Consider the following 17,078-nt stretch of genomic DNA (forward strand, 5'->3'; position numbering starts at 1 on the left):
CCTGGTCTAAAGTTTGGCTATAAAACTATGATCATAGAAAAACACAATTTTTGACAATGTGCTCACAATATTCTTTAGATTCCAGAGAAAGCTTGATGAACAAAATTATCTAAGAATTCTTGCTATGAGGAAATAATTCCTCCCATACCTTTAGACCAGAGCTCTCTGGATCACTTATCTAGACCATCTCTAATTCCTGAAACCAAAAGAAAAAAAGGGGAACAAAGCCTTTTCAAATCTTACTCCAACCATTTTTACAATTAGTGTGTTTTGTATCGTGATTATCTGATTCATAACTAAGTTTGGAAAACATGACTTTGTTATCCATTTATTTGGATAAATGTATGTCTCAGTGTGCATCTTTGTATTTTGGATAATATTGCTGATTGCTGAGATCAGTGTGTAAATGACGTTTAATATTATTGGCTTTGAAAAAAAAAAAGTGGGCATGTACAATTCAAATAATTCTAAATACAAGAGAAATTAACCTAAATGAATTTCATGTTCATGTGAACTTGGAAATATTCAGTATTAAATACCTGATATTAATGTTTGTTTGTTGATCTAAATAATGTAGACATGTGTAAGAGTAATTAGCATTAAGCAGCATATTTTCATTTTACCTAGGTTTAACAGAAGTTAAATATTATTATATGTGTTACAAGTTTGTCAGCAAGGAAATTCTCTCAAGTGAAAAAACTTCTTCAAAATGCAAATGAGATATGAACCTTTAGATAGACTCAAGAATAATTATGCTTCAGGAATGTCTGTCTAAAATAGTCTCTGCAGACTGGGGGTAACTTAAACTTCTAAGGGTTGTACTTAACTAAGTGTTGGAAGTCTATGAATAGCTAAGTCATTTTCCAAATAAAATACGATATTGAAACATTTATTACTAGATAGCATATTGAAAAGCAGAGACATTACTTTGCCAACAAAGGTCTGTCTAGTCAAGGCTATGGTTTTTCCAGTGGTCATGTATGGATGTGAGAGTTGGACTGTGAAGAAAGCTGAGCACCAAAGAATTGATGCTTTTGAACTGTGGTGTTGGAGAAGACTCTTGAGAGTCCCTTGGACTGCAAGGAGATCCAGCCAGTCCATTCTGAAGGAGATCAGCCCTGGGATTTCTTTGGAGGGAATGATGCTGAAGCTGAAACTCCAGTACTTTGGCCACCTCATGTGAAGAGTTGACTCATTGGAAAAGACTCTGATGCTGGGAGGGATTGGGGGCAGGAGGAGAAGGGGATGACAGAGGATGAGATGGCTGGATGGCATCACTGACTCGATGGACGTGAGTCTGAGTGAACTCCGGGAGTTGGTGATGGACAGGGAGGCCTGGTGTGCTGCGATTCATGGGGTCGCAAAGAGTTGGACACAACTGAGCGACTGATGATCTGACTAGGCAAATTCTGTGATAAGCCTTCGGCAAAGTATCTGCCTGCAATGCCGGGGATGTGGGTTTAATCCCTGCGTTGAGAAGATCTCCTGGAGAAGGAAACAGCAACCCACTCCAGTATTCTTGCCTGGAAAATCCCAAGGATGGTGGAATCTGGTAGGCTATAGTCTATGGGGTTGCAGAGAGTCAGACACAACTGAGCAACTTCTTTTTTCTTCTTCCTAGCCCTGAAAGGTTTTATTTTAAAAGTTCAATCTGAGACTCCATAAAAGTCTCAGCAAAGCAAAAAAGTCTATGATCAATTATGGTTATATAAGTCATCAGGCCAAGTTTATTGAGACCAGACCTATATGACAAACAGGTGTTAATTTGGTTATATTCGGTAAAAATGATGGTGATTTTAGGGAGAAAGAGATGTTCCAATGAATGTTAAATCCCAGCTTGTTAATGGAGGTCTGTTTCTACTAAGACTTACTTTCTGGATAGTTCTTTGTTGTTAGGGTGTATTAATGTAAAATTTAATTGAATTATTAAAGGACACTCTAGGTTTGTTTCTGAAGCTTATCTTAGTAATCTGTCTTTGGATAAAGATCAGATGCCTCACGCATGACCTCCAACCAAGATTGGAAGAAGTCATAGTTTAAGGAACTTTCTCCAACCTGGATGGAAGGACCTTTCTATCAGGTACTCTAAACTAGCTCATGCCCAGTGAAACCAAAGGGAAAGTGACTCTTGGGTTAACTCCCACTTCCAAAAGCCCCTAAGCTGGACTGGTCTATAGAGATGCCTGCTGACCTCAAGTGATGTTCAAGTGAAGTCACTCAGTCGTGTCTGACTCTTTGCGATCTCATGGACTATATCCTACCAGGATCCTCTGTCCATGGAATTTTCCAGGCAAGAGTACTGGAGTAGGTTGCCATATCCTTCTCCAGGGGATCTTCCCAACCCAGGGATTGAACCCATGTCTCCCACATTGCAGGCAGACACTTTACCATCTTTGCCACCAGGCAAATCCCAACTTACCTTAAAACAATGTTCAAATAGAGGAAATTACACTCCACTAGGACAAGAAGAAGAGGACATCAGAAGTAGACAGCTTGCCCAAGATGCTCATCTGACTTGTATGATCATTTATAATGTTTTCTTGATTCCTTGGACCTATGCCTATTAATCAAATGCTTTCTATCATGGACATGAGTCTATGCTAGTTTAAAACTCAATCCAATTGTTGGGTTGTAGCCAATTACCTGTGTCTAGTACTTCTGGGTTACTTTGGTGGATTTCTGCTCTCTAGGGCTCTGACTGGATACCCACTAGGAAATTTATTTTAGATGAATGTTCAGTCCTATTTCATCTATTCACAATATTACTAGATGGGATCCTCTCACATGGCCAATTAATAATATCTGCTCTGATGCTAGCCACTCCCAGGGACGGGGGAGCCTAGTGGGCTGCAGTCTATGGGGTCGCACAGAGTCGGACACAACGGAAGCAACTTAGCAGCAGCTCTGATGCTGGCCATACACTTAAGTTTTCTCTTAGGGTCATTCAAACTCAGTCGGAGTGATGAGCTAAGTCTCTATAAAAAATTAACCTCTCATCTATTGAAAGGAAAACTCTCACAGTTATGGGGTGGATCCTCATGGTTAATACCAGGCTATGGTCATCTTAGTTTAAAAGCTCCTCTATGTTGGGAAGGGTTAAATCATACTAAAAATGATCAACCTGGTAATTTTGAGACGAGACTGGGTGCTTTATGAACTATGTCTATCATTACTGTTAGAGTGATTGGTATGGAACTCAGTGGGCTTGTCGGACTAATTTATGGCCATCACATCTACAGGGATGAATACGAAGGTGTAGCCTGGGATTCCCATGAACTTAAGGTCATACATGTTAACAAATTAGAGGTAACCCCAGTGAATCTACCATTGGTATGATCCCAGTGGGTCACTGATCTGTATTCTACTGGTATGACTGCTTAGCAGCTATTGTGTGTGTGCACACCCACACACATGCACGCACCTTCAATGGGGCTGCTGCTGCTGCTGCTAAGTCGCTTCAGTCATGTCCGTCTCTGTGTGACCCCAGAGACGGCAGCCCACCAGGCTCCCCCGTCCCTGGGATTCTCCAGGCAAGAACACTGGAGTGGGTTGCCATTTCCTTCTCCAATGCATGAAAGTGAAAAGTGAAAGTGAGGTCGCTCAGTCGTGTCCGACTCCCAGCGACCCCATGGCCTGCAGCCTACCAGGCTCCTTCATCCATGTGATTTTCCAGGCAAGAGTACTGGAGTGGGGTGCCATTGCCTTAGAGGATGTAATTGGCCATATCTAAAATCCTGAAAGATGATGCTGTGAAAGTGCTGCACTCAATATACCAGCAAATTTGGAAAACTCAGCAGTGGCCACGGGACTGGAAAAGGTCAGTTTTCATTCTAATCCCAAAGAAAGACAATGCCAAAGAACGCTGAAACTACCACACAATTGCACTCATCTCACACGCTAGTTAAGTAATGCTGAAAATTCTCCAACATTTGGATGTTCACATGAACCGTGAACTTCCAAATGTTCAAGCTGATTTTAGAAAAGGCAGAAGAACCAGAGATGAAATTGCCAACATCCTCTGGATCATGGAAAAAGCAAGAGAGTTCCAGAAAAACATCTATTTCTACTTTATTGACTATGCCAAAGCCTTTGACTGTGTGGATCACAATAAACTGTGGAAAATTCTGAACGAGATGGGAATACCAGACCACCTGATCTGCCTCTTGAGAAACCTATATGCAGGTCAGGAAGCAACAGTCAGAACTGGACATGGAACAACAGACTGGTTCCAAATAGGAAAAGGAGTACATCAAGGCTGTATATTGTCACCCTGCTTATTTAACTTCTATGCAGAGTACATCATGAGAAACGCTGGGCTGGAAGAAGCACAAGCTGGAATCAAGACTGCCAGGAGAAATATCAATAACCTCAGATATGTAGATGACGCCACCCTTACGGCAGAAAGTGAAGAACTAAAGAGCCTCTTGATGAAAGTGAAAGAGGAGAGTGAAAAAGTTGGCTTAAAGTTCAACATTCAGAAAACGAAGACCATGGCATCTGGTCCCATCACTTCATTGCAAATAGATGGGGAAACAGTGGAAACAGTGTCAGACTTTATGTTTTTGGGCTCCAAAATCACTGCAGATGGTGAATGCAGCCATAAAATTAAAAGATGCTTACTCCTTGGAAGGAAAGTTATGACCAACCTAGATAGCATATTCAAAAGCAGAAATATTACTTTGCCAACGAAGGTCCGTCTAGTCAAGGCCATGGTTTTTCCAGTGGTCATGTATGGATGTGAGAGTTGGACTGTGAAGAAAGCTGAGCACCAAAGAATTGATGCTTTTGAACTGTGGTGTTGGAGAAGACTCTTGAGAGTCCCTTGGACTGCAAGGAGGTCCAGCAAGTCCATCCTAAAGGAGATCAGTCCTGGGTGTTCATTGGAAGGACTGATGCTGAAGCTGAAACTCCAGTACTTTGGCCACCTCATGTGAAGAGTTGACTCATTGGAAAAGACCCTGATGATAGGAGGGATTGGGGGCAGGAGGAGAAGGGGACGACAGAGGATGAGATGGCTGGATGGCATCACCGACTCAATGGACATGAGTTTGAGTGAACTCCAGGAGTTGGTGATGGACAGGGAGGCCTGGTGTGCTGCGATTCATGGGATTGCAAAGAGTCGGACACGACTGAGCGACTGACCTGAACTGAACTGAAGCCTTAACAACTTTCGTAAGCTTTAAACGATAGTAATCGGGCTATTAGCCTACTGAATTCTGAGATCTCTATGATGAAAAAGGCAGTGCTACACAACTGCATGGCCCTTGACATCCTTACGGCATTTCAGGGAGGCACCTGCGCCATAATTCAAACCAAATCCTACGTTGTTATACCTGATGAATTCTCTAAAATAACACATTTGGTGAACCATATGAAAAGTCAGATTTCTGCGTTCAGTGACCCATTCCCTAGTCTTGATGATCTTTTAAAAAAAAAAACTGGTTTGCTGTGGGAGGTTCATGGCTAAACTATTTACTTTTAATTCCACTAATGTTATTAACTATACCATTTGCATTTTGCTTATTTCACAAAATTATTATTTCTTGTATTACCGGGTGTATGACTAAGCCTCCAATGAAAATGATGATTAGAGTTGAAGCAGCTGATCAAATGTATAGCTCAATATACGATCAATTGTTGGGGGCCGGCGTGAGGCACTCTGCCCATGGCAAAGGTCATGAGGAAGGAGGCTTGACATATGCAAAGGCGGGATCGAGCCTCAGGAGTCCCCCTGGAAATCCTCGAGCATCTACCCCCATAATCAGAGCCTGCCTACTTTACTACTTTGTGCTCTCACCTACACCTCTGGCTTTACGGGGGGCTGTCCCCCACCACCTCTTTCGGAGAAGGAGTTAACTTAGAGCTCCAGTTAATAATAATTCCTGGGCGTGATAGGAGTGTTTTAACCTACAAACTCCTCTGAAGGTTCTCTAGCCTGCCTGACAGGCTTGTCCGGCCACATGTGATTGCTCACAGCCTCCCAACCATGAGAGGCACAAGATGCTTTAAACCTTCTAAAAACAGGTTCCTTAGAAAAGTTAGAAAATTATTAGTATAAGTATAATGGGCTGATTAGAAATTGTATTGGTGAAGGGTTTTTTCATTTGTTGAGCCAATGTTTGTTGCTAAGTCTCCACATCCCCTGCCCTTACACACATTAATGAATATATAAAAGAAATAAGTATTAACCTTTGATATCAATCACGTTAGACCTTAGGCTAAGTAAATTCTTTCCTTAACTAAAACCCACTACACCCTCACCCTATAGGAATGTAACTTTATTTGGGTGGCGTCTGTTTTAAGAATAATCACCCCTGGAGAAATAAGTGTCCTGGTTGACTGACCGCTGTCACAAGGAGAGGGTCGTAAATTGTCAGCAGGCCCCCTGGCCAGAAGATGATGTAACACCCCTAAGACCTCTGTATACATTTGTATGAAGCACCTGACTTTGATAAAAGTCAGGACTGCTGACCCCGCGTGACTTTTGCATAACATCTCAGTGTATAAAAGTAGACCATGGAAAATAAAGAATTGGGATCAGTTCCTCGAAAGACTGGTCTCCCCATGTCTCTCTCTCTCTCACTCTGGTTGAGTCTCCATCTGGAGCGCGGAACCCACCATGCTTACTAATTATGCCTGGGCTTCTAAGATCCGACCGGGGAGGCCTCAGTGTCTCCTCTCCTTCGGGAGAACGGAAGGACGCCTGCGGCCTACGTAAGTGGTGCAAACTTCTTGTCTTGAAGTTTTATTGGTCCCCCGCGTAAACCAAGCTACTCAGCCTCTTTTCTCCACTGAATTTTCCTACTGAGCTATCCTTATTTCAGCCGCTTTTCTCCACTGAATTTCCTCACTGAGCTATCCTCATTCTATTACTCTTTATATCCTTAATTAACGTTTAATTAAGCAGTTGTTTCCTGACCCTCGCCTATGCTGTCTCTCCTTCGAATACCCTGGATCAGCTGGGGCTGGACCCCGGCAATCAATGATTGTAATAGTGTAACTGTAGGTATTTTCATGCAACAAGAGGGAATACTTTCCTGGACCATAACTAGAAGACAGGTGTCCCGACATCTTTGACTGCTAAGATCTAGTCCAGTAATGGCACACTAAGTGGCTTATCAGCAAAAACCTTCTTCAGAACTGGGAATGAGCGTTCCCAGCAAGGCAGGACAAAATGGTTATGAAACGCCCCTCAATGTATGGCTGGATTTATGACCACAAGGGGGCTGTGTCAACTACAAATTGGCACTTACGAAGATCACTGCCATCTGCCTGCAGGGAAATTGAACCCCAGGCTGCTATAGCTGCTGACCTTCAACAACCCCTGAGGGAGTTCGGGGTGGAGTGAGGCACTCTGTGCTCCAGAGGATCTAGAGGGAAAGGTCTTTAGATAGCTGGATGTTTTTAGGAACAGATTTTATGATCTCAATCTTTGCATCTTCTCATATCTAGAGAAAGCACTAAATCCCTTCATGGTGACATCAGATCCTCATGACTAACAAAAACCTTTTGTAAAATGAGTGCTTCATGGCATTGAACTCCCCCTTCACCAAAACCTTACATATTGACTTCCCCCCACTGCCACTTTGGAGCAGTCTCTCAGAGCTCTCTGAGATGCTGCCTCCCAGGCCACAGTCTTCATTTTGCCCCAAATAAAACTTAACTTGCAACTCTCAAGTTGTACATCTTTTTTTTAGTCGACAGTGCTCACTGACTTAGGTCAAATGACCGTTGAATAAATTAGCTGCTTGGGTAGAATGGAAGATGTTTATCTCTTCTATTTGGAAAACTTGCCGTTGTTTAGTTGCTCAGTCAACTCTGACTCTTTGCAACCAATGGACTGCCGAACACCAGGCATCCCTGTCATTCACCATCTCCTGGAGTTTGCTCAAGTTGGAAAGTTTGGAAAACTTAAATGTCCCCATACCACACGGGCTATGTGTACAATAATATGAGCAACTGTGGGTGGCACCCTTGCTGTAGAGGTTTCCTCTCTTCATGAATGAAACTACTGGTCAGATTTAGGTGCTGCAAGTCATCGATCGGCTCCCTGCTTTGGTACGGATTTATGGCAAACTCGGGCTTCCCAGGTGGCTCAGACGGTAAAGAATCTGCCTGCAATGCAGGAGACCTGGGTTCAGCCCCTGGGTCAGGAAGATCCCCTGGAGATGGGAATGGCTACCCACTCCAGTATTCTTGCCTGGAGAATTTTACGGACAGAGGAGCCTTGAGGGCTACAGTCCATGGGGTCGCAAAGAGTCGGATGTGACTGGGAAATGCACTGATGAGTCTGTCACTGAGTTTGCTTACGGGAATTCTCTAGGACTGTCAGGTACAGAGCACTCAGAAAGACTTTGTGGAACACTGACTGCCCATTCCCAGTGTCTGCTTAAAACTTAAAAGCAGACTGGGATGCAGCTGCCCAGGGGTTCAAGAGAGGCTCAGAGACACCCGCACTGACTTCTTCTACTGCTCTGTGAAGTGGGTGTCCTAAGATGGGACCCACAACCAGAGAGGTCAAGTAACCTGCCCACGTTCCCAAAGCAGTTGAGATCAGGTCCCTGATGTGTAGAGAACATCCCTTTTAACACTGGGTAGCCTTAAGAAGTCTGAATACAAATTTTCAAATTTTGATTTTAAGCTTTCGAGTAGCTATTTGGTTTAGCTATGCAAAAGTGTGAAAATGTTAGTTGCTCAGTTGTGTCCGACCCTTTGCGACCCTATGGACTGTAGCCCACCAGGCTCTTCTGTCCGCGTGGATTCTCCAGGCAAGAATACTGGAGTGGGTTGCCATTCCCTTCTCTAGGGGGTCTTCCCCATCCAAGAACCGAACCCAGGTCTCCTGCAATGCAGGCAGATTCTTTACCAGATGAGCCACCAGGGAAGCCCTTAAGTTGTGCAAAAGCCAAAGCCTAAGACCTGGAGAGAGTCCCAACTTGTTACAGACCTGAAGAGTACAGACACAGCCATTGAGCCTTCTTCACAAAAACCAAACATCTGTAAGTTAGCTTAAAGACCTTAGGTGTGTTTACCGCTTATTTCTTGGAAGGCTACTTTCACAGTGCTGGAGGCACCTGCCTATATTATAGAGGAGAAAGTCCCTGAACGTGACCCATTCAGTAATTGGAAACCAGACTAAGGTGCAAGTGATCATCTGATTGGGGGAAACAATCCTCCACCCTAAACAAAGAGTCCACATGGAACTAGAAAAGTAGGAAGAGGGCGCTGGGGGAGAGAGAGCAGGGGCGAAGGAGAGGGCGCCAGGACCTGGTGTACAGGTGCAGGGAGCCGGCCCGGGGTGGCAGGAGGGCGGTGCACCAGGGGCGGCGGGGGGAAGGGGGAGCACCGGGGGCGGCGGGGAGAAGGGGGCGCACCAACCAGGGGCGGCGGAGAGAAGGGGGCGCACCAGGGGCGGCTGGGGGAAGCGCGGGGCCGCCCGCTCTTACCGTTGCGCATAGTGGACGAGGAACATGGCCAGGAGGATGCAGTTGGGCCAGCGGTTGAGGCGCTCGGCCGGCGCGCCTGCGCCCACGCACGCGAGGAGCGGCAGGGCCAGCGAGGGCAGCTCCTGCACGGCCCAGGCGGCCCGCGCCGGCAGCCCGAAGGCAGAGCCGGACGACGCGTAGCGCCCGTAGGGCGAGCCCACCAGCTTCAGCAGCACGTAGCACACGACGCCCAGGGCGCATTCCAGGTAGGCGAGCGCGTCCAGCAGGAACCGCTCGGCCAGCTCCATGGTGGGCGACGGCAGGCGTGCTCCATGGCCCGGGTGCTGCGTCGGGCCACATATAGGGCGGCGGCGGCTGCGGGCGGGGTGGGGTGGGGGGCGGGAGGCGCGGTTACCTGAGGCTGGCGCCCGCGGCCAAAGCCTAGGCCCGGATCCGCCCTGTGCGGGCGGCCCCGGAGCCACACGCCACCCGTCTCCCTAGTCCTGGGTGCGCGCCGGGGACGGGGTGGGACGCCCGGGGCGCCCGCTCGCCACGCCCACACGGCAAGAACCCCGCCACTCCAGGCCCTCCCCGACCGTCTCACCAGTCTTGGGTGCGCGAGGCGGGCCCGCCCCGCCCACGCCCTGCCCACGCGCCTATAGCCCCCACCCACCAGGCCCCGCCCTCTAGACCCCGCCCACTCCGGGCACTCCAAGACCGTCTACCTAGTCGTGGGTGGGCGCCGGGGACGGGGCGGGACGCCCGCCCGCCCCGCCCACGCTCCTAGAGCCCCGCCCACTGGGCCCCCGCCCACTCCGGGCCCTTCCCGACCGAGCGTCGTCGCCGCGGTGCGCACGCGCGACCTCGGGCTGTCCGCATCGCTGCCTGAGCCGGTGCGGAAATCCTTGCGTTCCTGCAGGTCCCTCCCTCCCTGCAGGTCCCGGGGAGGCCATGTGCTGACCCGTGGGGTCCTCGAGCTGCAGCCCGGAAGTGCTTGCGGCCGACGGTGGCGGGTCGAGCTGTGCGGGCGGCGTGCGCGGCCGCGTGGGCCATGGGGCGGCGGTCGCGGGGCCGGCGGCTCCAGCAGCAGCAGCAGCAGCGGCCCGGGAGCGCGGAGGACGGCGGAAAGCGCAATGGGGCGGTAGGATCCGGGGGAGGGTGGGCCGGGGCCCCGAGGCCTGCGGGGCGGCTTCGCGGCCCCGGGTGCCAAGTTTCTCTCACTCCTCAGGGCTGGGAAGGCGGCTACCCCGAGATCGTCAAGGAGAACAAGCTGTTCGAGCACTACTACCAGGAGCTCAAGATCGTGCCCGAGGGCGAGTGGGACCAGTTCATGGGAGCGCTCAGGGAGCCTCTCCCGGCCACTTTAAGAATTACCGGTTACAAGAGGTAAGGGGGTCGTGCCTTTCACGTTTCTCTGAGAGTTGGGGTTTAGAATGTCCCGGGTTTAAAACGGAAATGTATTTCTCCCAAGAAGCACACGTCAGCGGTGTGGATGCTAGAGCCTGGAGGCCTTGAGAGGAGGGAGCACGGGTGTCCCAACGGAGTACGGGGAGGAGGACCTGGCAAGTTGGGAGGTTAGAATCAGAAACGAGTGTGCAAGATGAGAAGCATTTGACTCTTGGGGGCCCATTGACGATGCCCCACCGTTTGGAACACATGAGAACCTGTGACATTAGTGAGTTTTAAGTGAAGCTTATGGTGTTCTCTCTCTTCATTTTTTTTTTTTTTTGAGTCGTGTATCTGAGCACGTGGGTTTATTGTAAGCTGCACAATGAAAAGACCAAATACGGAGGCAGCAGTCTTGCAGAAAGCGAAAAGGCTTTACTACAGGATAGTCAAGCAAGGAGACAGGAGGCAGTGATCAGCTTTCCCGTCAGCTGTTGAGCAGGGTATTTATCCATGGAAGTAGGGAATAAGTGGAGGAGGGGGGCACTGGAATGATGGGTGGAAATTAAAGCTAAGTTTCAAGAGTCCCCTGCAGGTTCAGCTGTGCTTCATCCCTTTTTATGTGCAATTTCGGGGTGGGGAGTCTGTTACATGTTGTGGATTTTCACTTTGTGATGTCTAAAGTTTACTGTGCGTTATTTAACTTATTAAAAATGTTTATTACGAATATTTTGGCCTCGGCCCATGGCATGTGGGATTTTAGTTCTCAGACCAGGGATCAAACCTGCACTCCCTACACTGGAAAAAAAAAGAGTTTTAACCACTGGACCGCCAGGGACCGTCCCTGCTGTGGGCTGTGTTAGTCCTTTGATGTGCCTCTACTGGGCAAAATGGCCTTTAGGACTGTTGTGGCCATATCCTGTTTCGGTTGTCTTCTTCGAAACGAGCCTAGAGATGTCATTTAATCAAGTTGTTTCTTCCTTACGAACCTTTAGTGTGTAAGTTTAAGGATATGTTTGCAGTTGTACCTTTTGAAGAGGACCTGAAAATGAAGATGGAACTCGAGGAATGTTTAGGAGAGAAGGGATAGAATAGTATTGTATGTAGTTTTTCACCTTTTAGGGATTAAAGGACAAGGATTGTTTAAGCTTTGAAAGAATACAGTAAAATGGTAGTAATGAAAGAATGTCTTCACTTGGCACACAAGGATGGCTTTTGTTACAAAACACAATCTTGGGTTTATAAAGAGATAAGGTGTGTTGAATTAGCTTTCCAGATTGATTTGAAACTTAAAAAAATTTTTTTTGATAGCCATGCAAAAGAGATTCTCCATTGCTTAAAGAACAAGTATTTCAAGGAACTGGAGGACCTGGAGGTGGATGGGCAGAAAGTTGAAGTTCCACAGCCCTTGAGTTGGTAGGTATAACACGGCTTCATTCTGTTGGATATGTCTCTAGGATTTTAGTCTTTGTCGCTTGAATTTATTTCTTGGTAGCCCGTTTGATTTTGGCACGAAAGAACCTAAATGTACTTTAGAGACATTTTCCTATTCTTATTCCCAGTGCTTTTTTTCGCTGTTACTTCACACGCGTGTGCAAGTTTTCCTTTGTGACTTGCAGCTCTGTGTATTGAAGTCTTGATTTCTGTCAATTTTTCCAAGTCAGTCCAGGTTCTCTTCTTCCTCGATGTTACCATTTCCACCATTTCTACCTAAACCCCTTGTCTTCATGTCAGAACTGTTGCAGACTTAATGTTGTTTTGCAGGGCCCAGGCATAAGACCAGGTAAGAGTCAGAGGCTGGGAGACACATGGAGTGTAGCCAACATTTCATTTTGCTAATTGCTTGGTTTATTGCATACGAACACACTGCACAACAGAAGTTAGTCACGCAGAGAAGGAAAGGAAAGGGGGTGATGGAGGAGGCGACTCGGCATGAGTGTCGGTCCCCTGCCTGCAGTTGGGCCTTGGGACAAGTGTGAGCTGGAAGTCCCCGTCTGCTCTGACAGCACCTCCAGTGGCATCTGTGAAACAATTCCTTCATCTTGCAGCCTCAGGTCCTTTGACAGTGAACCTTCAAGCCCCCGTCTTAGTGTTTTAAAGCATCCCGACAGTGGATGTCTTAACAGTGATAATCTGAGACCTCCTCTCTATCAGTCGCCCCTTCTGTTCCCACGGTGTCTTTCTGAGACGTTACCAAACGGCGGATGTTTCCGAACAGTCCTCATGGAGGTTCACATTGGCCCCTATGCCTCCATTTCAAACTCTTCGACATCACCCAAAGTCACAAGATCACCCAAAATCCCACAAGATGAGTGGGATTCCCATGACTATTAATCACACCATAGCTCCTCGCCCAGCAAAGACTCAGCAGGGGCTGCATTAGCTGTCCTGTCTGTCTCTGTCTCCAGGGCCCATGCTCACCCTCCTTTTATCCTCGCTGTCCTTTCAGTGTCTTGTGGCTCATTTGTGTGTCTTGATCCAGTTTAGGTGTGTGAAAGCGGTCCCGTCTGTCTCGTGAATGGCCCAGAGAGTCAGGCACAAACCGTGGTAGTGCCAAGGCTGGGGCCATCAGTTCAGCTCAGCTCAGCTCAGTCGTGTCTGACTCTTTGCAACCCCATGGACTGCAGCACGCCAGGCTTCCCTGTCCATCACCAACTCCTGGAGTTTACTCAAACTGATGTCCATCAAGTCAGAGATGCCATCCAACCATCTCATCCTCTGTCGCCCCCTTCTCCTCCCGCCTTCAGTCTTTTCCAGCATCAGGGTCTTTTCCAGTGAGTCCGTTCTTTGCATCAGGTGGCCAAAGGATTGGAGTTCCAGCTTCAGCATCAGTCCTTCCAATGGCCATTCAGGACTGATTTCTTTTAGGATGGACTGGTTGGATCTGTTTGCAGTCCAAGGGACTGAATAGTCTCACAGCCTGGGCTGTGGAAGTCAAGAAGTTGTTAACAGTTACACATTGCAGATTATCAACTTTAAGGCACTGAGAATTCTTACAAAAGGACAACAGCACGTTTTAAATGATTACTATAAAAAGGTGAATTTAACCATCATTGTCTGGCAGTTTATTGTTCAGTCGCATCTGACTCTGTGACCCCATGAACTACGTCACACCAGGCTTCCCTGTTCTTGCCATCTCCTGGAATTTGCTGATTCTTGTCCATTGAGCTAGTGATACTATTTGAAAGCATTGGTTCTTTGGACCCCAGCCTTCTTTATGGTCCAACTCTCAGATCCATACTGACTACTGGAAAAACCATAGCTTTGACTAGATGGACCTTAAAGTGATGTCTCTGCTTTTTAATACACTGTCCAGGTGTGTCATAGCTTTTCTTCCAAGGAGCAGGTGTCTTTGAATTTCATGGTTGCAGTCACTGTCTGCAGTGATTTTGGAGACCAGGAAAATAAAGTCTGTCACTGTTTCCCTTCTGTTTGCCGCGGAGTGATGGGACTGGATGTCATGATCTTTGTTTTTTGAATGTTGAGTTTTAAGCCGGCTTTTTCACTCTCCCTTCACCCTCATCAAGGCACTCTAGTTCCTCTTCACTTTCTGCTTTAGAAGATGAATTTAAGCAGCGTTTCCTGACAGCTTTTGAAGTTTTGACTGTTCAAGTGTTTGATGTATCTTTTCTTTTTGGCCAACCTTTGTTCATCACAAGCCAAAATGAGGTTTTCATTGTTCCTGGTCCGTGCATTTGCTTGCTTTTCATTCTTTTGTTGGCCGTTTGGATGTTCAGTGTCCGTATCACAGATGTGCACAGAATCCATGGTGGAATGAGAACTGAGTGGCCAGATGCTTAAATCAGATCAAAACCAAATGTCACCATTTCAGAGCGCATTTCTGGGATACAGGAATAAGCCTGCAGTATTACACCAAAAAATTCCATGATGGCTTTTTTGTTAAACAGTTTTAATCAGAGTTGAGAAGCTTGACTGTTAGAGAACAGGAAAAGGACTCTGAGGCCAGGTGCTGAGGCCAGCAGGTAAGGAAGGTGTCTCCCCTGCTGTGTCTGCAGCATCAGCGAGCGTGGTGGCCGTCACGTGACGAGCGGGTCCCCCTCTCAGTCACTGGGGTGTGCCCTCAGCTCTTGGCCTGTGCCATGACGTGGAGATTTGGGGGATGGCCCCCGGTGCTCAAAGTTGGGGTGTTTGATGTTTTCAAAAGCAGGTTTAGGATTGTCTTTGCACATTTCTATGCATAATAATCTTTCCTGCTTTTGCTGCCTCACACAGTCACCTGGAAACATTTATTCCTTCCACCCTGTGTCCAGAAGTTCAGCTTTTCAGGTGCGGCCGCCTCTGCCGGTTCTCTGCCTCTGGGCAGAAAGAGGAGCTGGTGAGCCGGCCCCCTGGGGAAAGGGTGTCTCTCTCTGGGCTGTCCTGGTGGTTTTCTTCCACAGTCCCAACCCACACGGAATTAGTCTTTTTTTATTGTTCTCTGCAAACTACAGTGGGACTTTGGTTTAATTGGCCCATTGAATGTATAATGGCTCTTTTTCACTCTTGATTGTTGAACTTTGGATCTCAGGGCAGGACCAGTCAATTCCAGACCTCTTGGAAAGGCCCTGCAGGTATTCTGTGGGTGAAGAATGCAAGGAGTCACCCCAGTAACAGCCCGGCCTTCTCTTCATGATACTGTTTCATCCAGTTTTCTGAACATAGATGAAGGGTCTGAGCAACATGTTGTAAGATACAAGTTCCTAATACTCACCCTTTTTTCATTATCAGTGACAACTGTGAGACAGTTGTATTCTATAAACATTAAATCAAATTCACTGGTCAGGTGTGGGATACCCATAAATCAGTAAATAAAGCAGAAACATAAAATACTTTCTGGTGGTTCTTTATATTGTGGAAATTGCAGAAATAGATCTTAGTAGTCTTTTAACTTTTTGAGACATAGTGGGATGTAATGTATAAGTATTTTGGGGGCCCAGGTTTTCTAGAAGGAATGTCATGTATAGGACTTACAGCGTGTGCAGGTTTCATTTTTTTTCTTATCTTTCATAGACTGGGAACTGCAAGGGGTTAAAGCGTTTTTTAGAAGGCCTTGTTTTGATAGTTCTTGCAAATGCACCTTATTGTCATTCTGTTTATGTTCTTTTCATTGAGTTGATGACGAGTTATCCTAGATGTTATATATAGAGAGAGACTTTTCTTTTTAACTCAGTCTGTCTTTGTAGTTAACTGAAAGTTAAATACTTTTCTCATAAGATGAAAAGCTTTCGTAATTATAGCTTACAGTCAGATTTTATTCTTGTAATAACAAATTTACATTTTTAACTAGTAGAAACTTAACCAATAAAGCACATAAAGAAATATTCCTCTCAAGTTATACCTGGAGTCTGCTCTCTATTAGAAAATGAAAATTCAGCTTTGTACAATAAATAATGGCAGGCAGCATTCAAATTAGTGACGATTGGTGATTTGATAAGGTAGTTACTGGCACGTGTGCTGTTGTTGATCACAGACAATTCCGTTTGCCAGGAATCTTATGAAAGCAGATGTTTGGCTATCACCAAAGGCCCGTATTCTTGCCTGGGAAATCCCACGGACAGAGGAGCCTGGTGAGCTGCCGTCCATGAGGCCGCAAAGAGCTGGACATGATTGAGCACAAGTACATAAATACACACAACGGTTGCAGAGGGGGCAGGTTCTGCTCAGTCACACAGCTAGAGCCAACCGCATGAGTCCCTGCCGTTCACCTCTAGTGAGGCCACGGGGAGTATTTAAAGCTAAACAGTTTTTAAAATTGTCTAATAAGTATGATTGCACTTTCGTTTTGTATTTTTGAAACAGGTTAAATATTGAAGAGGGAAGCAAGCATAAGAAATAGAAACAAAAGTTCCAGGACATTTTGAGGGTGGCCATGAACAGGTTCAGCCAGTTTAACCTTCATAATTTGGTGGAAAGCACTTATCAGATATAGCTCATGATAAAATGACAGTTGAGTAGTTTCTTCAGATCTTAAGCCTCAGTTTGTCTCTGTCAGGTAGTCACTCGGATTTTCAAAGCAAACGTGGTGTTTTTTAAACATTCCGTTCCATTTTCACGGCTGTCACCTTAGCTGCTGTTTGACCCATGGAATATTGTGACCCGTGTTGTTAAATTGAGCTCATCGTTATGGCTCAGAGTTAACGCTAAGTGCGGTAAGGTTTTTCGCTGAGTGCCACGTGACGCTGAGCATGGCCCCACGTGTCCTGTCCATGTACTGACCCGTGCGGCTGGACTTCAGTGGCTGGACAGGCGCACGGGACGATGAAGAAA

At 46.7% G+C, this 17,078-nt stretch overlaps 2 protein-coding genes across 8 annotated transcripts in view; one reads left to right on the forward strand and one right to left on the reverse strand.

The window, feature by feature from the left end:
- SRD5A1 (steroid 5 alpha-reductase 1) overlaps positions 1-9,913 on the reverse strand; it is a 40,541-nt gene extending 30,628 nt beyond the window's left edge. Inside the window, exon 1 of one of the 7 annotated variants that reach the window (XR_008704832.1) lies at positions 9,447-9,905. Coding sequence is in view for 4 of the 7 variants with exons in the window: in XM_055554786.1 (XP_055410761.1) it covers positions 9,447-9,733 (287 nt within the window). In the remaining 3 variants the exon portion in view is untranslated. Of the gene's footprint in view, positions 1-9,446 lie in introns of all 7 variants that reach the window. The other 6 variants (XR_008704834.1, XR_008704833.1, XM_055554786.1 and 3 more) reach the window with 6 other exon arrangements.
- Positions 9,914-10,328: 415 nt separating this feature from the next.
- NSUN2 (NOP2/Sun RNA methyltransferase 2) overlaps positions 10,329-17,078 on the forward strand; it is a 33,237-nt gene continuing 26,487 nt past the window's right edge. The window contains exons 1-3 of the mRNA XM_055554686.1: positions 10,329-10,566; positions 10,654-10,811; positions 12,123-12,227. Coding sequence (XP_055410661.1) covers positions 10,477-10,566; positions 10,654-10,811; positions 12,123-12,227 — 353 coding nt within the window. The 5' untranslated portion in view covers positions 10,329-10,476. The remainder of the gene's footprint in view (positions 10,567-10,653; positions 10,812-12,122; positions 12,228-17,078) is intronic.

This window comes from Bubalus kerabau, chromosome 18 (genome assembly GCF_029407905.1).
Source record: "Bubalus kerabau isolate K-KA32 ecotype Philippines breed swamp buffalo chromosome 18, PCC_UOA_SB_1v2, whole genome shotgun sequence".
NCBI lineage: Eukaryota > Metazoa > Chordata > Mammalia > Artiodactyla > Bovidae > Bubalus > Bubalus kerabau.